We start from the raw sequence: 20198 nt of genomic DNA, 5'->3' as shown, positions 1-20198 counted from the left end.
TGAGCTTTGCTTCTTCCAGTACACTGGTACTGTATTAGTTCGCCTGTCTTCCCAAGTGATGTCTTGGTGTTTTGGAGACACCGTTGATGGAATCTTTCAAGGAGTTGGAAGTGGCGTTTATAAGTGGTCCATGTTTCACAAGCATACAGTAAAAAACAAAGGAATTCCTTCCAGTAGCACCTTAGAGACCAACTAAGATTGTTCTTGGTATGAGTTTTCGTGTGCATGCACATGATCACTGCAGATGGTGACAGCAGTCACGAAATTAGAAGACGCCTGCTTCTTGGGAGAAAAGCCATGAGAAACCTAGACAGCATCTTAAAAAGCAGAGACATCACCTTGCCGACAAAGGTCCGTATAGTTAAAGCTATGGTTTTCCCAGTAGTAATGTACGGAAGCGAGAGCTGGACCATAAAGAAGGCTGATCGCCGAAGAATTGATGCCTTTGAATTCTGGTGCTGGAGGAGACTCTTGAGAGTCCCACGGACTACAAGAAGATCCAACCTATCCATTCTTAAAGAAATCAGCCCTGAGTGCTCACTGGAAGGACAGATCCTGAAGTTGAGGCTCCAGTACTTTGGCCACCTCATGAGAAGAGAAGACTCCCTGGAAAAGACCCTGATGCTGGGAAAGATGGAGGGCACAAGGAGAAGGGGACGACAGAGGATGAGATGGTTGGACAGTGTTCTCGAAGCGACTGGCATGAGTCTGACCAAACTGCGAGAGGCAGTGAGGGATAGGCATGCCTGGCGTGCTCTGGTCCATGGAGTCACAAAGAGTCGGACACAACTGAACAACAACAACAAAGGTGCTACTGGAAGGAATTTATTTTATTTTTTATTTTGCTTTGACTATGGCAGAGCAACACGGCTACCTACCTGTAACTGAAGCATACAGTAAGGTTGGTTTTACAATAGCTTTGTAAACAAGCATTTTGGTTTCCCTGTGAATGTCTCGGTCCTCAAACACTCACCTAAGCAGGAAGACTGGATTGCAAACGTCCCGCTTTGCCTAACAACCCCTCTCTTCCAGAAGCCCAGTTGTTATTGATTTCGGAGAGGCTAACTTTGATCGAGGCCGAGAAGCCCGGAGCCCATGGTTTAAAACAATTAAAACCAGAAAGGAGATGGACACCCCTACTGCTTGAGTTATTGCAATGAGGGGGTGGAGGAGAGGGGGTGGGGGGAACAGGAGACAGGAGGACATAAACTTGCCCTGGCCCCAGGGGGCTGACCTAACAGGTCTTTCTTTTGCATCCCTTGATCTCTGGAATCCCCCCCAGCCCCTTCCCCCAATCCAGGAAGGGCCTTGTCTACATACATCCCTCCTGACAAAGGAGACAGCGGGGATGCAGGGTCAATAACCATCTTTACAAGCCGACTGTGAATGTAGAGATAATGTTGAAAGGGGGTTGGGGTAGGAGGTGGGAAGATGGCATTGGCGACAGAAAAAGAGGGGGTGGGGGGGAGAGAGACGTCCGCCAAAATCAAGGGGACCTCGACTTTGTATGTGGCGTGCTATCGGTTTTTTTTTTAAGCCGCTTTTCACAATGCTCTCCTGCGCCATTGAAATGAATGGGGCTGCGCTGAGCCACTGCTGCACTCCCATTCATCGCAAAGGGCAAGGAGAGATCCCTGCGGATCTCTGCCATCCGTTCCCCCCACTTTGCGGAGAGGTCCTTCACCTGCCGACTTTTAACCTGCCTTGCCAAAACGCAACATTTCTCCAATGGAAATAGGGACAGTCTGTACCATAAAAGGTGGTACACGGTTGGCGCTGTGGGTTAAACTACAGAGCGTAGGGCTTGCTGATCAGAAGGTCAGCGGTTCGAATCCCTGTGACGGGGTGAGCTCCTGTTGCTCGTTCCCTGCTCCTGCCCACCTAGCAGTTCGAAAGCACGTCAAAGTGCATGTAGATAAATAGGCACTGCTCCGGCGGGAAGGTAAACGGCGTTTCCGTGCGCTGCTCTGGTTCGCCAGAAGCAGCTTAATTATGCTGGCCACATGACCCGGAAGCTGTACGCCGGCTCCCTCGGCCAGTAAAGCGAGATGAGTGCCGCAACCCCAGAGTCGTCCGCAACTGGACCTAATTGTCAGGGGTCCCTTTACCTTTACCTTTATACCATAATAATACAGTGGCACTTCGGTTTATGAACTTAATCCATTCCTGAAGTCCGTTCTTAAACTGAATCCGTTCTTAAACCGAGGCGCACTTTCCCTAATGAGGCCTCCCGCCGCCGGTGCCCTTCGACCGTTCAGCTTCCGTTCGTAGACTGAGGTAAAGTTCGCAAACCGGGACACTACTTCCGGTTTTGCGGAGTTCGTAAACCGAATAGTTCGTAAACAGGACTGTTCTTAAACCGAGGTACTACTGTAACCATAATGTTATTATTTGTACCCTGCAGGGCCGTCTCGTCATAGGGCCTGGGTGGCGCGATCCCTTTAAGACGGCCCTGGTACACTGCCCATCTGATTGCGTTGACCCAGCCACTCTGGGCAGCTTATAACATATATAAAAACATAATTAAACGTTACAAAACTTCCCTGTCCAGGGCTGCTTTCAGATGTCTTGTTGTCTAGTTACTTATCTCCTTGGCTTGGGGGGGTCACATAACTCCATACAGTGGCACCCCGTGTTACGGACGCGATCCGTTCCTGATTGCGCTATGTAACACAGGCATGTGTAACCCAAATGCCCCCCCCAAAGGAAAAACCCAGAAGTAGCGCGATTTGAGCGCTTTTTGCGCATGTGCGAAGCGTTCTGCGCATCCGCGGGTCGTGCACGGTCCGGAAACGCTTCCGGGTTGCGGGCATGTACAACCCGGGGTTCCACTGTACTCTCCAATGTTTCTCCGATGAAAATAAGGATGTCCTGAGGAAAAGAGGGACGTTCATCTGGAATCAAATCTGTACATTCTGTAAATCTGGGATTGGTCCTGGGAAACAGGGACAATTGTAGGGCCTTCATAGGAAATTGCCCCACATCCTTGGGTCCACCTAGTCCAGTATTCCCTCCAGGATTTCAGGCAGGGGTTCCTACCAGGAGATATCGGGGATTGCTTGTGGGACCTTCTGCATGCAAAGCATCTGTCCTGCCACTGAGTGCAGCTCTTCCTGCTTCCTAAGCTGCCTTTTTAAAAGTTCCAAACCATTCTAGATCTATTTCAGACTTTTGGGAGGCATGGCACGAAGATGCACAGCCAACTAGCCCTGAGGGATAGCTCAGTCGGTAGAGCATGAGACCCTTGATCTCAGGGTTGTGGCTTTGAGTCCCACGTAGGGTGAAAGATCCCTGCATTGCAGGGGGTTCCACTAGATGACTAGATTCCCTGCTCTGGTTCGCCAGAAGCGGCTTAGTCAGGCTGGCCACATGACCCGGTCAGGGGTCCCTTTACCTTTACAGATCGCGGCTCGCCCTGACTTGTGCAAGACCTTGCAAGTAACCCATCAGGAACAACGGGCGAGCTGCTTTGCTTCCAAACTGGAACTGGGCATCTTCATCCCTGTTTGCAATGGAAGGAAAACCTCTTTCCATTGCAGCTGGCAGTTGCAAAGTATCTGTCCAATCCTAGTCCAGAGGCAAAGGTTTGAAGACCCCCGGCCAGCAGCCCTGACCCACCTGGGCTGCCCCTCTTTGCTTTTTTTTTTTTTTTTTTAAGAAACCGCAACACCCTTGCATGCCAGGGCTAAGTGCATCATGGCATAGTTCTAGTTACAGGTAGGTAGCCGTGTTGGTCTGCCATAGTTGAAACAAAATTTTAAAAATTCTTCCCGTAGCTTCTTTTGTTGTTGTTCAGTCTTTCAGTCGTGTCCGACTCTTCGTGACCCCATGGACCAGAGCTTATTGATCCTTTCTGACCGCCTAGCTCGCTTCTCTGAATTTTGCAAGGCAGTCTTGTCCGACGGGAACGCATCTATTGCGGGGAAAGGACGCAAAAATATGGGGAAACAGCAAGAAATAACATCCGACATGCAAAGGGAAAACCTCTTGCGAAAAAAGAGAAGCATATTGTTGTTGTTCAGTCATTCAGTCGTGTCCGACTCTTTGTGACCCCATGGACCAGAGCACGCCAGGCACGCCTATCCTTCACTGCCTCCCGCAGTTTGGCCAAACTCATGCCAGTCGCTTCGAAAACCCTGTCCAACCATCTCAACCTCTGTCGTCCCCTTCTCCTTGTGCCCTCCATCTTTCCCAACATCAGGGTTTTTTCCAGGGAGTCTTCTCTTCTCACGAGGTGGCCAAAGTCTTGGAGCCTCAACTTCAGGATCTGTCCTTCCAGTGAGCACTCAGGACTGATTTCTTTAAGGATGGATAAGTTTGATCTTTTTGCAGTCCATGGGACTCTCAAGAGTCTCCTCCAGCACCAGAATTCAAAAGCATCAATTCTTCGGCGATCAGCCTTCTTAGTACCTTAGAGACCAATTACCGGTAGGTTTGTTCTTGTTATGAGCTTTCGTGTGCATGCACACTTCTTCAGCTACACTGAAACAGAAGTCACCAGACCCTTATATATAATGAGAGAGTGGGGAGGGGTATTGCTCAGAAGGGTGGTGGGAATGGGGGATTGGCTGATAGGTGTGGAAAAGCTGTTGACTGTTAACGACTGAAATTGGTCTTACAGGAAAAGGCAAGGGGTGAGATGGCTAAAAATAGCTTTGTCATGTATAATGAGATAAGAATCCAGTGTCTCTATTCAGACCAGGTCTCTCCATGGTCTTAAGTTTGGTAATAAGTTGCAATTCAGCAACTTCTCTTTCCAAAGCTGTCAACTTTCCATTTTTTTGCAGGAAATTCCCTTATTCAAGCGCCATTTCCCACTGGAAAAAAGGGTAAGGTTGACAGCTATGCTCTTTCCAGTCTATTTCAGCCAATCACCCATTCCCACCACCCTTCTGAGTAATATCCCTCCCCACTCCCTCACCATATTTAAGGATCTGGTGACTTCTGTTTCAGTGTATCTGAAGAAGTGTGCATGCACACAAAAACTCATACCAAGAACAAACTTAGTTGGTCTCTAAGGTGCTACTGTAAGGAATTTATTTTATTTTGCATCATGCCAATTTGTGTTAGGAAGATGCACGCCTTATCTTGCAAAAGGATCATCTCAAAGAGGCTTTCTTCCTGTGCAAGGGGGCTTGGATTACCTGCGGCTTGGATCAGCACTTGCATGAATATATAATACACACACACACACACACACACACACACTCAGTGGCGTCGCTAGCCTCTGCGCTGCCGGGGGCGGCGGCAGCGCAGAGGCACCCCCTGGGGGAGGGGCACGACGCGCGCGCCGTGACGTCATCATGACGTCACGACGCACGTGTATACAGAAAGGGGGGATTTCCCCCTTTCCGAGGCTTTTTTTCGGCGGGGGGGTGGTGACCAGCGAGGAGGGGGTGACAAGGGTGACCCCCACCTCGCTGGTCGGCCCCCCCCCGCCGAAAAAAAGCGGCGGAAAGCGGAAAAAGAAGCAGAGCGGCGCTTAAACGCGCCTGCTCTGCTTCCTTTCCAGGCTTTCCCCGCCCCCCCCGCGGTTTTTTTCGGCGGGGGGTGGTGACCAGCGAGGAGGGGGTGACAAGCGTGACAACCCCCCTCGCTGGTCGCCCCCCCCCCGCCGAAAAAAAGCGGCAGAAGCACCCCATCCGTGTGCTGCTGCTCCCGGGGTGACGGAGGGAGCGGCGGCGCATGGGAGTGGCGGGAGGGGCCGCCGCTTGACACCCCCACCCGCCGCTGCTCACCCTGTCACTGGGGGCGTACCGCCCCCACCGCCCCTCCCCAGCGACGCCCCTGCACACACTGTATATGCTTTCTTCACCGAAAAAGCAGCTACCATATGAATTAAAGGTAAAGGTGGAGGGACCTCTGACCGTTAGGTCCAGTCGCGGATGACTCTGGGCTTGCAGCGCGCTCATCTCGCTTTACTGGCCAAGGGAGCCGGCGTACAGCTTCCGGGTCATGTGGCCAGCAAGACTAAGCCGCTTCTGGCGAACCAGAGCAGCGCACGGAAACACCGTTTACCTTCCCGCCGGAGCAGTACCTATTTATCTACTTGCACTTTGACGTCCTTTCGAACTGCTAGGTGGGCAGGAGCTGGGACCGAGCAACAGGAGCTCACCCTGCTGCGGGGATTCGAACCACCGACCTTCTGATCGACAAGCCCTAGGCACTGTGGTTTAACCCACAGAGCCACCCACATCCCACCATATGAATTAGGAAGCCCTTTTAAAATGCATGAGAGCCGCTGTGGTGTAGTGGTTAGAGTGCCGGACTAGGATCTGGTGGGAGCTCAGGGTTCGAATCCCAACTCAGCAGTGAAGCTCATTGGGTGCCCCTGGGCTAGTCACTCATTCTCAGCCTAACCTACCTCATAGGGTCATTGTGGGCATTAAATGAGGGTGGGGGGAGAGGGAAAACAAGGTAAGCCACCTTTTTGCTTCGTGGAGGCTTTATATAGAAGCAAGAAACCCTTAATAATAACATCTATTTAAATGATTCCGGTCGTTTAAACGTGACGGTAAACTCTTCTTGGAACGGTGGTCTTGGGAGTGTTGGAAAACCCAAAACCTGATCCCAGGCAGGTTCCCAAAAAAAGGATGGGTTTGGGATTTTGTTTTGTTTTTCTCCTGAACAGACCAGGATAGTGTGTTTGGGGAGAGCGGGGGGCTTGCAAGGGGTGTAATTTTGGGGCACCCCACAAGCTGTTTGCTGAGCAGGCCTGTTATCTAAATACCACTCATTTAGATAAAAGGGGGCTTGTTCATTCTTCCTCTCCTCTTCCTTTTTTGTGTGTGTGTGTGGAAAGGGCGTATGTGTGCCTTTCCCTCTGATCTCTCCCTCCTACTCTTTGGAATCCGCCAGGCCAAGGGGGTATATTAACCCTGCCAGATGAACAGTAGCAAGAGGCTGTTGCCTTTGATCTTGCTGGCATCCCAGCTGGGTTTTAAAGAGCAGGAAGCAGGCAGAGCAGCCCCCCCCCCATCCGCTCCCTCCCTCCTCTTAGCCGGGCCTCCCCGCTGCACTCCCTTCACCCCCCAGGCAATGTTGCTCAGAGAGCTCAGAGATGCTCAGGCAGCTTGCAGAGCTTCGGTGAGGATGTTCCCCCTCGCTTATTAATCCTTTCCGACCGCCTAGCTCGCTTCTCTGAATTTTGCAAGGCAGTCTTGTCCGACCGGAACGCATCTATTGCGGGGAAAGGACGCAAAAATATGGGGAAACAGCGAGAAATAACATCCGACATACAAAGGGAAAACCTCTGGCGAAAAAAGAGAAGCATATTGTTGTTGTTCAGTCGTGTCCAACTCTTCGTGACAACAACAAATTGTCACTTTTTTGTGTTGAATATATTGTTGTTGTTGTTCAGTCGTTCAGTCGTGTCCAACTCTTCGTGACCCCATGGACCAGAGCACGCCAGGCACGCCTATCATTCACTGCCTCTCGCAGTTTGGCCAAACTCATGTTAGTAGCTTCGAGAACACTGTCCAACCATCTCCTCCTCTGTCGTCCCCTTCTCCTTGTGCCCTCCATCTTTCCCAACATCAGGGTCTTTTCCAGGGAGTCTTCTCTTCTCATGAGGTGGCCAAAGTACTGGAGCCTCAGCTTCAGGATCTGTCCTTCCAGTGAGCACTCAGGGCTGATTTCTTTGAGAATGGATAAGTCTGATCGTTTTGCAGTCCATGGGACTCTCAAGAGTCTCCTCCAGTACCGCAATTCAAAAGCATCCATTCTCCAGCGATCAGCCTTCTTTATGGTCCAGCTCTCACTTCCATACATTACTACTGGGAAAACCATTGCTTTAACTATGCGGACCTTTGTCGGCAAGGTGATGTCTCTGCTTTTTAAGATGCTGTCTAGGTTTGTCATTGCTTTCCTCCCAAGAAGCAGACGTCTTCTAATTTCGTGACTGCTGTCACCATCTGCAGTGATCATGGAGCCCAAGAAAGTAAAATCTCTCACTGCCTCCATTTCTTCCCCTTCTATTTGCCAGGAGGTGATGGGACCAGTGGCCATGATCTTAGTTTTTTTTATGTTGAGCTTCAGACCATATTTTGCGCTCTCCTCTTTCACCCTCATTAAAAGGTTCTTTGATTCCTCCTCACTTTCTGCCATCAAGGTTGTGTCATCAGCGTATCTGAGGTTGTTGATATTTCTTCCGGCAATCTTAATTCCGGCTTGGGATTCATCCAGCCCAGCCTTCCGCATGATGAATTCTGCATATAAATTAAATAAGCAGGGAGACAATATACAGCCTTGTTGTACTCCTTTAGTCACACTCCTATTTTGTTGTTGTTGTTCAGTCGTTCAGTCGTGTCCGACTCTTCGTGACCCCATGGACCAGAGCACGCCAGGCACGCCTATCCTTCACTGCCTCTCGCAGTTTGGCCAAACTCATGTTAGTAGCTTCAAGAACACTGTCCAACCATCTCTTCCTCTGTTGTCCCCTTCTCCTTGTGCCCTCCATCTTTCCCAACATCAGGGTCTTTTCTAGGGAGTCTTCTCTTCTCATGAGGTGGCTAAAGTACTGGAGCCTCAACTTCAGGATCTGTCCACCTGGAGGAGGAACTGGCAAGCCACTCCAGTATCCCTGCCAAGAAAACTCCATGGACAAAGACAACACACTCCTATTAGTCACACACAAATGTGTTTTTTAGGAGAAATCCACACTAGACGAATTTCCACAAGTGCTTAAAAAAAATAAACTGGAGAGAACTTATTTTTTTTGGGGGGGGGGAACTGAGGTGCTCCCTGGAAACTGCGGGAGGCAGTGAAGGATAGGCGTGCCTGGCGTGCTCTGGTCCATGGGGTCACGAAGAGTCGGACACGACTGAACGACTGAACAACAACAACAACAACAACTGAGGTGCTGAGACAACCCTACAGTTCTTGGATTCTATGATATTTCCTGTCCCAGGAAGCTTGTGTGTTGCAGTGACAGTGTTAAGGACCCTGGTGTGGGCCTCTTGTCTTCCACGTTATTTTGCTGGTCCACCCCAGTCCCAAAATACCTGATTCTCCTGTTTTGCAGACCTGCTCTGATTTTGCAGGGGCCGCCAGCTGGGTGTGTGTATTTGCCTGTTTGCACTCTGAACGCGGGTTCAGCCCCTAAAAAGCTCTCAGGTGATGGGGAACCTGCTGAAAAGCCTGAAGAACCAGTTGTCTCCTGGGGTCACCACAAATTCATGATGAGCGTTCTGCAAACTCAGCAGTTTGGGCTGGAGAAAACGGCCGTGGATCTTGTAAGAGACAGTCGCCTGGGCTGGCCGGATCTTATTTTGGGGTTTAGGGCAGGGGTGCGTAACCGCCCGGGAGGACCACAAGTCAGAGGTGGGCGGGGCCAGAGGGAAAAAGTAGGCGGAGCAACAGATATGATTCTTCCCTTTGTACGGCAGGCTTCATTATGGCTACACTAAAGCTAAGAGCCTTGTACACACAGCTCAAACACAACTCCATCCTGGTTAACAACCCTATTCTTCTGCCTAGATTCCAGAAGGGCCATGTAATAAATTGTTGTTGTTTAGTCGTTTAGTCATGTCCGACTCTTCATGACCCCATGGACCACTCCTGTCTTCCACTGCCTCCCGCAGTTTGGTCAGACTCATGTTAGTAGCTTCGAGAACACTGTCCAACCGTCTCGTCCTCTGTCGTCCCCTTCTCCTTGTGCCCTCCATCTTTCCCAACATCAGGGTCTTTTCCAGGGAGTCTTCTCTTCTATGAGGTGGCCAAAGTATTGGAGCCTCAGCTTCAGGATCTGTCCTTCCAATGAGCACTCGGGGCTGATTTCCTTCAGAATGGATAGGTTTGATCTTCTTGCAGTCCAAGGGACTCTCAAGAGTCTCCTCCAGTAATGATCCAAATTTTCTCAGTGGTATTCTCTTTTTAAAAAACAGAGTATTTTTCGAGCCGGTTATTTTACTAAAATGTGTGCATGCTTCCCTAAGAAATGCCAGAGGCTGGATTGCCACCTGTCATGGATACTTTGGTTGAGATTCCTTCATGGCTGGGGGTTGGTCTAGATGACCGCCGGGGTCCCTTTCAACTGTACAATTCTATGATTCTGTGAAATGGAGTACTGGATGGTCGCTATAACAAGCTATAACTTACGAAGGCAGATTCTGTACTTGTGGCCAATATCAGGCAGAAGACATTTTCCCCTGTCTGCTAACCTGCCCTAATACAGTGACCTAAGAGAGATTTCTGACATCTTTGTTGACACACAGAAGGAATACCTCGGTAGAAACAGCACAGTTCTTTTTTCTTGGGCGAAACAGGTGGCTTTGTGACAAAAGGAAGCGCCTCTCTTTGCAACTGCAAAGAAGATTAGAGCAGTACTTGAGAGCAGTACATGTGAAAAGGATCTAGGAGTCTTGGTAGACCATAAACTTGACATGAGTCAACAGTGTGATGCAGCAGCTAAAAAAGCCAATGCAATTCTGGGCTGCATCAATAGGAGTATAGCATCTAGATCAAGGGAAGTAATAGTACCACTGTATTCTGCTCTGGTCGGACCTCACCTGGAATACTGTGTCCAGTTCTGGGCACCACAGTTCAAGAAGGATACTGACAAGCTGGAAGGTGTCCAGAGGAGGGCAACCAAAATGGTCCAAGGTCTGGAAACGATGCCTTAGGAGGAACGGCTTAGGGAGCTGGGTATGTTTAGCCTGGAGAAGAGAAGGTGAAGGGGTGATTTGATAGCCATGTTCAAATATATAAAAGGATGTCATATAGAGGAGGGTGAAAGGTTGTTTTCTGCTGCTCCAGAGAAGCGGACACGGGGCAATGGATTCAAACTACAAGAGATAAGATTCCACCTAAACATTAGGAAGAACTTCCTGACAGTGAGACCTGTTGGACAGTGGAATTTGCTGCCAAGGAGTGTGGTGGAGTCTCCTTCTTTGGAGGTCTTTAAGCGGAGGTTTGACAGCCATCTGTCAGGAATGCTTTGATGGTGTTTCCTGCTTGGCAGGGGGTTGGACTGGATGGTCCTTGTGGTCTCTTCCAACTCTAGGATTCTATGATTCTGTGAATACGTCAATCACACAAAGATGCCATTCATAAGCTATTGATTCTATGATTAGAGATACATAGCGTTGCTGCAAATTGTTTCATAGGATCATAGCACTGTAAAGTTGGAAGGGACCCAGAGAGGCTCATTTGGTCAATCCCCTACAACGCAGGAATCACAGCAAACGTGGAGTTTTTGTGACTCTGGGGTTTAATGTGAAGTTAAGTGGGAAGCATATGGGGTGCTGGGGAAGAGTAGTCCCTCTGGATGGGAGACACGTCGTCATGCTCCTTCTGGGGTAGTTTGTCCTCCTTTGACCCTGTTGTAAGAATATTAAGGTCTTATATTTGCTTGGTACACTTATGAACAATTATTATTATATATACAAGACCTTAATATTCTTACAACAGCCCCCACCCTGCACTCAGCTCTCACCTGGGGCTCCTAGAAGCTGTCAGCATGCGACAGCGGCCACAATCCTGGGAGCGGCTTCGACTGGCCGGCTAGACCAGGTGAGGGGAGCCAATGGGTCTCGAACCCTCGGTGAGTTAGGGCCTTCCCTTGCATGCGAAGACAGGCTCTGGTGGACTGAGCGGACGAGACCAAGAGTGGGTCCAACAGTCAAGAAGGCAGCTTCTTCATGTGCTGTCAGGGTCAGATGGGGCTCATCCACCTGGGAAGGGTGGATCCATCTAGGAGAAGGAAAACTCTGGTCCTAAAACCTCCGGTGCCTTTGGGGATATCTTCGGGAGAATAAGAGGCTAAGGAGTTGGGGAGAGGGTTGAATGGCGCCTTGTACGCCTCCTTCCAGCAACTCCTGCAGCCAAGCTGGTGCCAAACCTCTTGCTCTGCTTTCCTTTGGACCACACCGGCGAGGCCGAGAGGGGGGTCTTGTCGTCTGGGCAACCCAGGACACCCATACACGCTGCCCAGGCTTGCCGGTGCTGCTAACGCGGCAGTTTGACTTCACCCGTCACCCGCGGAGGCGCCCTCAAAGTGGCATGGTAAGGTAAAGGTAAAGGGACCCCTGACCATTAGGTCCAGTCGCGGACGATTCTGGGGTTGTGGCGTTCATCTCGCTTTACTGGCCGAGGGAGCCGGCGTACAGCTTCCGGGTCATGTGGCCAGCATGACCAAGCCGCTTCTGCCGAACCAGAGCAGCACACGGAAACGGCGTTTACCTTCCCGCCGGAGCGGTACCTATTTATCTACTTGCACTTTGACGTGTTTTCGAACTGCTAGGTTGGCAGGAACTGGGACTGAGCAACAGGAGCTCACTTCATTGTGGGAGTCGAACCGCCGACCTTCTGATCGGAAGTCCTAGGCTCAGTGGTTTAACCCACAGCACCCCCCGTGTCCCTCCAAGTGGCATGGAAGGAGTCCCCAAAACCACACAGAGGTGCCTGGAGGGCTGGATCTACCCCCCACCCCGACCTCAGGTTCCCTACCTCTGAGGTCAGCAATACAGTATCTCTAAAACCTAGTTTTCAGAGGGAGGTGTGCTTCGAGAAGGAGCTGTGAATCAGGAGCCGATTTTGCCCTTGCAGAAGTACTAAGCAAGGTGGGCTTCTTGTTTCCTCGCAGACCCTCTTTTCCAACCCCACCTCCAAGTGTTTGCCAGGTACCTACCCACTCCCCCAACTCCAACCTGCAGGATTAACAAATGGTATAATTTTTCCCCGCTGGTGGGAAGAATAGGCAGAAGGGGTTGAGGCACTTCAAAGGAGGGTCATTGAGAAAGATCAGAGGCACGCAGCTGTGTGGTCAGGCTGCCCCCACTGGGAAGGAGAGGGCCCTAGAATTTTATGATCCCCTGGCTGGATCCCTTTAAAGTCCTGGGATCTTTGTGTTACGACCCTCACACAGCCAGCGCTCTCCCTTGCTCTTAATCTTTCCGAAGCCGCCTGTTAAGAAGGGGTGGGTGTGTTTTGGGGAAACGGGGTGAGTGCATAGGGCTCCCAGCCCCCCAAGTGCACAAAGCCAAAGAAATTTCAAGATGTCAGTCTATTTAACAACCACGACCAGGGTCTGGCTGCCACATATTTGCTCAGTGTGGAAGATATAACAGGAATAACACAAAATAAACAATAAAAAATTCCTTCCAGTAGCACCTTAGAGACCAACTAAGTTTGTTCTTGGTATGAGCTTTTGTGTGCATGCACACTTCTTCAGATACACTGAAACAGAAGTCACCAGACCCTTATATATAGTAAGAGGGTGAGGAGGGGTATTACTCTTCAGCACACAAAAGCTCATACCAAGAACAAACTTAGTTGGTCTCCAAGGTGCTACTGGAAGGAATTTTTTTATTTTGTTTTGACTATGGCAGACCAACACGGCTACCTACCTGTAACAGGAACAACACAGTTTCTTTTCGTTCAGGAGGAAGCAGAACATTTCTGCCCCGTTAAAAATCATTGATACCCCGTATCTGACAGTGTTGTAGAAAAATGCTGGAGTTGGCTTTTCCTGCCCAACTCCCCTTCTTCTTCTTCCTCTTCTTTGGTGATCCCTCGTAGCCAAGGAAGTTTGTCTTCCATAAACACGGTTTTAACAATGAGTTCGCAAGTGACTGTGGAGGAATTCTGGACCCACACGTCCTTCCACAGTGGGAACATTGGTTTCCAGGCGGGAGTTGATCACGGTGTGGATTTGCCAAGCGTGCCTTCCTCTTAGCACGTTTCTCCCTTGCGTCCTGAGTTCGAGTGTCTTCAAAGCCCATGACACCTTTGGTCAAGGCTGTTCTCCAACTGGAGCGCTCGCAGGCCAGTGTTTCCCCATTTTTGGTGTTTATAGTATATTTGTTTAAATTTGCCTTGAGACAGTCTTTAAACCTCTTTTGTTGACCACCAGCATTACGCTTTCCATTTTTAAGTTCGGAATAGAGTAGTTGCTTTGGAAATAATATAACAACTCCCCAAGCAAATCCGAGTCCCCTAAGTCCATGATCTAGTAGCCTATGGTACCCTGTATTCCCACCCGGTCTCCCCTCCAAGTACTAACCAGGCCTGACTCTGGTTAGCTTCCAGGATCAGACATACTGTATTCAGCATAGCCCTCGCCTCCTTGCAAGGCGGAGGGAAGACTCTGTTGCAACAGAAAAAAATTAAGATCCTGTTTGCTTTCCTTCTACTGGTTTCTGCCTCCATCCATTCTTCCCTGACCGATCGTGGAGAAGAGATTTGGGGAGCCGTGCAGCAAAAACCAACCCCAAATCTTTCCACAAGAACAGACAGATAGATAGACCTAAAAACATGAAGAGGTAGTTTTGCTGTGGAAGTGTTTGTCTGCAAAACATTCTGAACCCCAAGTGGATTGACTCTCTCTCTTAGTTGTTCTTGTAATAAACAAAAACCTGCCTTTATTCCCTTATGGGGTACACAAGAGCCTTCATAGAGTCCTTTGCAGGTTCTCCATTGGTAGGAGCAAATAACAGGGGCCAACCAGAGAATATTGAGAAGCAAAGCAGCTAATAAGCCTGATCTTTATTCAATCTGTTGCAACAGGGTGTTTGCCCAACACACAGGAGAGTAGGGGAAAGACCTAGAACAATGGAGCGTCTCCCCTTATATCGAAATTTGAAATTCCCCACGCTGCCGTTCAAGACCACCCCCAGAAACCCCATACAAACCTCACAGAAGGGGTGTAACCCAGGACCACCTCCCATATACATCATAGCTACATCACGGAAAAAGGCGGTCTACAGCAGAAATCTGAGAGCTTTTTTCCCCCTCCTGCCTGCCAGTTTATATGATAATGTCTTATCTGATTGCCTTTCCTGGGTAGCCTGGCCATTCCTTTGAGATGGTAAAGGTAAAGGGGACCCCTGACCATTAGGTCCAGTCGTGTCTGACTCTCGTTTTACTGGCCGAGGGAGCCGGCATACAGCTTCCGGGTCATGTGGCCAGCATGACAAAGCCGCTTCTGGCGAACCAGAGCAGCGCACGGAAACGCTGTTTACCTTCCCGCCAGAGTGGTACCTATTTATCTACTTGCACTTTGATGTGCTTTCGAACTGCTAGGTGGGCAGGAGCAGGGACTGAGCAATGGGAGCTCACCCCGTCGCGGGGATTCTGATCAACAAGCCCTAGGCTCTGTGGTTTAATCCACAGCGCCACTTTAAATTCCTGAGACAATGGGAAGGTTTTCTCGCCCCCTCCTTCCTCGCAGAGAAACAGTTTGTCAGTTTGGGAGTCAGAAATGGTTTCCGGGCTGTTTTCCTGTGCTGCTTCACACATGTGGCCTTGTTTGCTTGGCACATTTACGAACATTTGTTAGATATATATACAGTATATAAGACCTTAATATTCTTATTACATTCTGCAATGCTTCTCCAATGCTCTCACATCATTGCTGTCCAGAGTTGTCTTAATATGGTTATTAGACGCCCAAGCTGTTTTTAAATTATCAGTATGTTTTAAACAGAATATATATATATATATATATATATATATATATATATATATATGGCATATATAGTTTTATTCTGCGTATTTGTGCCTGTCCTGTGGAACGCCCTCCCATCAGATGTCAAAGAGATAAATAATCACAGGACTTTTTACAGACTCCTGAAAGCAGCCCTTTTTTAGGGAAGCATTTAATGTCTGGTTCTCAAATTCCTTGGTACTCAAGCAACTTGGAACCCAAACACTGCAAACCAGGAAGTAAGTGTTCCGGTTTGCAAACTTTTTTCGCGGCTCTTTTTTGTTTGTTTTTGTGACCGTGTGGAGCCCAGTTCAGCTACTGATTGATTGATTGATTGTGTGACTGCAGCACATTATTTATTGCTTTCATTTTTATGGATCAGTGGTCCTGTTAGATAGTAAAATTCATGTTAAATTGCTGGAACAGATTATTCCATTTTGCATTACTTTCTATGGGAAAGCGCGCATTGGTTTTGGAATGCTTTGGTATTGGAAGGGACTTTCGGAACAGATTAAGTTTGAAAACCAAGTCACCACTGTATTATTATTATTATTATTATTATTATTATTATTATTATTATTATTACTACTACTACTACTACTATTAATTTATTCATTTCCCCCCATCTTTTTTAGCTGTTTGTATTTTCATCAGCAAGCCACCTTGAGTCCCTGTCAGGGGAAAGGGCTGGGTATAAATGAACATATCATAATAATTGATTGGCATCCGTCTGCCTTGGGAGACAATGGAGGGGTGTGCCTTTGGGGGTGAAGTCAAACTGCTGGAAGTTTGCAGTGCCTGCTGTGGCTGTAGAGACCAATGCGGGGCAGCTGTGTTGAGATTCCTGCACTGCAGGGGGTTTGAGCTAAATGACCTTTGTGGGTCCCTTCCAACTCTTCTACAATTCTATGATTCTGTTGTTTTGTTGCAGCAGGGGCAAATGAAGGCATATATTGCATAGCTTTCAACTTTCCCTTTTTTTGCGGGAAATTCCCTTATTCCAGCGCCGTTTCCCATTGCAAAAAAAGGGAAGGTTGACAGCTATGGCCGTTTACCAATGCAAAAAAAAAGGGGAAGGTTGACAGCTCTGATATATTGTGTTTTGATTTTTGTGGCCTGCCCTGAGATCTTGGGGCGAAAGGTGCGCGATAAATTGTAGTCGTAATAATGTTGTTGTTGTTGTTGTTCAGTTGTTCAGTCATGTCTGACTCTTCGTGACCCCATGGACCAGAGCACGGCAGGCACGCCTATCCTCCACTGCCTTCCGCAGTTTGGCCAAACACATGCCAGTCGCTTCGAGAACACTGCCCAACCATCTCGTCCTCGGTCGTCCCCTTCTCCTTGTGCCCTCCATCTTTCCCAACACTAGGGTCTTTTCCAGGGAGTCTTCTCTTCTCATGAGGTGGCCAAAGTCTTGGAGCCTCAGCTTCAGGATCTGCCCTTCCAGTGAGCACTCAGGGCTGATTTCCTTCAGAATGGATAGGTTTGATCTTCTTGCAGTCCATGGGACTCTCAAGAGTCTCCTCCAGCACCATAATTTAAAAGCATCAATTCTTCGGCGATCAGCCTTGTTTATGGTCCAGCTCTCGTAATAATAAGAATAATTAATCTAAGGTTTGGGGCTGATAAGCATCAAAATCGATAGTTGTGGCACTCTGGTTTTTACAAAAGCCCTCTAATACCAACTAAAACTTTTTAAACCTCTCAGTTCCCAGCGCCGAATCTTTCTATTAACTTTTACGAGGGGCCAAGGGCTCCCACCAGAAGAACCTGTTTGTCAAGCACTCATCCTGACTGGCACACACAAAGCTCACACAGAAGTCAGATTATACCCGGTCTTTATTGAACATTTGTTCTGATCTCTTTTATTCATTTAACAAAATCTGTACCTTGCCTGTTTGTAATCAGACCTCTAAGTGGTTCACTACATTAAAATCATCTGTAAGAAAAGTTTAAAACGAGGCATTAAAAACATTTTTAAAAAATCATTACAATTAGCAGCAGGCTGAAAGGAGATTAAAACCTGTCACCACCTACGGGTCTGGGCAGGTTTGCCTAACAAAAAAAAAATGTTTTAAGCAGGGGGAAACTATGCTGCGAAGGTGTCAATAGGCAGGGAGTTCCATAGTGTAGCTGCTCACAGACTTAAGATATTCTCTGGCTGCACAGCTCACAGGGTGGATAAAAATCAATGGTTTTTTTTTTTAATATAAAAAACCCCAAAATCAGATTTTTTGATTTAAATCTGATTTTTTTATTTATTTGAAGCAGATTTTTAAATTAAAATGCTTTTGGAAGAAAAATCTTTCTAAAGATATTTTCCTATTGAAGTTACACTATAGTCCAAAGGCTTCTCATCAGGAAATAAGGATTTGTTTAAAGTTTTTCGTGTAGGCTAAAAGTAAGTCTAAGTTTTTATTTTTATTATTATTGTTTAACCACATCAGTTAACATGGATACATTTGCTATAATGTTACTGTTTTAGTTAAATAAATTGTTTAAATTGTTATTAAGGAAATGATTGTTTTTCTCCTTACAATAAAGTACAGCAGCAAAGTTGTCCAAATATAAACAGTTAAACTTCACCATAATCTCATAATTATTGGCCTATATATTTCTAATAGTATAACCAAATCAGTAATTTTTGATATAATTGTAAAAGCTACTCTGAAATTTTTTTATTATTCAAAAAATGAAGCCTTCATCTGGCTGTCAAGATGATACCAGCAAGAATGAGTCTTTCTGTAAAAAAAGAAGAAGAGAGATTTAAACCAAGTCTTACTGACTAGTGATTTAAAATCGTGATTTAAATCGATTCGATTTAAATCGAACCTGCCCTGCCAGCTCACCCCCAACTGCTGCAGATTTTCCACCAGGAATGCAAAAAAGCTCCATAGTTTTACTGAACTCGTCCTGTGAGGCCCGAGTTCGAAAGGCGCCTTGCCACAGCCGTCAACTTCCCCCTTTTTTAAAAGGGAAATTCCCTTATTCCGAATAGGATTCCTCGCAAGAAAAGGGAAAAGTTGACAGCTATGCGCCTTGCACACCTTGCGGATCATAAAGGCAGTCCCCATCTCTCCTCCTGCTCGGGAATCTTTGCTCACCTCCTCGCCTTCCTACCAGCCTCTGACTGGCTTCCAGGTAGCGACCACACGTCCCTCCCTGTGGACGTAGTAGACAGGGTGCATGGCAGCGGTGGCACAGGCCTGTCGGGGAGACAGAGGGGGCGCCAAGAGTTGTGTGCATGTTGAAAAGCCAGAGGCTTTTTTGTTAGGCATTACAGGTCAAGACTTGCCAAAAGAACAGAAGAGGTTACCAGTATTTATGTATGCGGCAACAGCGGCTAGGATTTTACTAGCCCCAAAATGGAAAGGTGACAAGAATCCAATGAAAGAAGACTGGCAAGAAAAACTGATGGAATATGCTGAAATGGCGAAGCTAAGTGCAAAACTTAGAGATGAGGACAGGGGTCCCCAAACTAAGGCCCGGGGGCCGGATGCGGCCCAATCACCTTCTCAATCTGGCCCGCGGACGGTCTGGGAATCAGCGTGTTTTTACATGAGTAGAATGTGTGCTTTTATTTAAAATGCATCTCTGGGTTATTTGTGGGGCATAGGAATTCGTTCATCCCCCCCCCCCCCCAAAATACAGTCATACCTCAGGTTGTGTTCGCTGCAGGATACAAACACGCTGAACCCGGAAGTACTGGAACAGGTTACTTCCGGGTTTCGGTGCTAGTGCATGCACAGAAACACTAAATCGCGCATGCGCAGAAGCAGCAAATCGCAACCCACGCATGCGCAGCGCTGCGGGTTACGGACGCTGCGGGTTGCAAACGCGCCTCCCGTACGGTTCGTGTCCGCAACCCGAGCGTTCAGTGTATAGTCCGGCCCACCACATGGTCTGAGGGACAGTGGACCGGCCCACGGCTGTAAAGGGTTGCCTGGATAAGGTCAATAGAGATTTTTAAAAAGACTGGGAACCATTTGTGTTGTACCTACAGAAAAACAGTAAAGGTGTAGATTCACCAGCAGGGTTTGAGTAAACGCTTACAATTAACAACGTAGAAATTAAGGTGTAAAAATGGGGAAATAATAAAGCGCAAGAGGAAATGTGAAAATAAGTATAAAAATGTGAAGAATGTAATAATATTTAAGTTAAAGACTACAAGGTTTAATAAAACAAGCAGGGGAAGCCAACATTCAAAGAACCAGAAAAGGAAGTTGAGGGAAGTCGTGGGGGGTGGGGACAGAGGAGAGTTGGGGGTTTATATCCTATTTCATTTTTGAGATAATGTAGATTGTGATGATGATAAAATCTGTAAAACTCAATAAAAATTATTGTTCCCCCCCTCCCCCCAAAAAGAGTTGTGTGCATGTGGCAGAGAGAGGATCAGGAGGGAAGACCACACACACACACACACACACACACACGGAAAGGCACTCTGAACATGGGCAGAGACACTCTTCCCTCCAGCAAGGCTGAAGGCACGCCAGTGTATCAGTGCGCAAATGCTCTCCAGTGTGCAAGCCATACTTACGTGATAAGGGATCAGTGCCAGGAGGCTGCCGAGGGGAAACTGGGCAAAATCCAGCTTGCCTGCCACGGGTTCGATTCTGCCGTGCTCCTGGGTCATCCCTACCAACCTGCAGAGGAGAAGAGGGAGCCGTAAGCCCGTTAGGATTTGCTTCGGAGACTCTGTTCCCCCCGCAGGACCCCGCCCCTTCTTCAGGTTGCCTAGTGACGTCAGGCCGGCGTCGCAAAGAGAACAGGG

At 48.1% G+C, this 20198-nt stretch overlaps 1 protein-coding gene across 1 annotated transcript in view; it reads right to left on the bottom strand.

The window, feature by feature from the left end:
* Nucleotides 1–17968: 17968 nt before the first annotated feature.
* LOC117056155 (D-threo-3-hydroxyaspartate dehydratase-like) overlaps nucleotides 17969–20198 on the bottom strand; it is a 56607-nt gene continuing 54377 nt past the window's right edge. Inside the window, 3 exon segments of the mRNA XM_033166327.1 lie at nucleotides 17969–18166; nucleotides 18529–18630; nucleotides 19965–20070. Coding sequence (XP_033022218.1) covers nucleotides 18541–18630; nucleotides 19965–20070 — 196 coding nt within the window. The 3' untranslated portion in view covers nucleotides 17969–18166; nucleotides 18529–18540.

This window comes from Lacerta agilis, chromosome 12 (assembly GCF_009819535.1).
Source record: "Lacerta agilis isolate rLacAgi1 chromosome 12, rLacAgi1.pri, whole genome shotgun sequence".
Classification (NCBI taxonomy): Eukaryota; Metazoa; Chordata; class Lepidosauria; order Squamata; family Lacertidae; genus Lacerta; species Lacerta agilis.
This window is presented reverse-complemented; position numbering and strand designations above follow the sequence as displayed.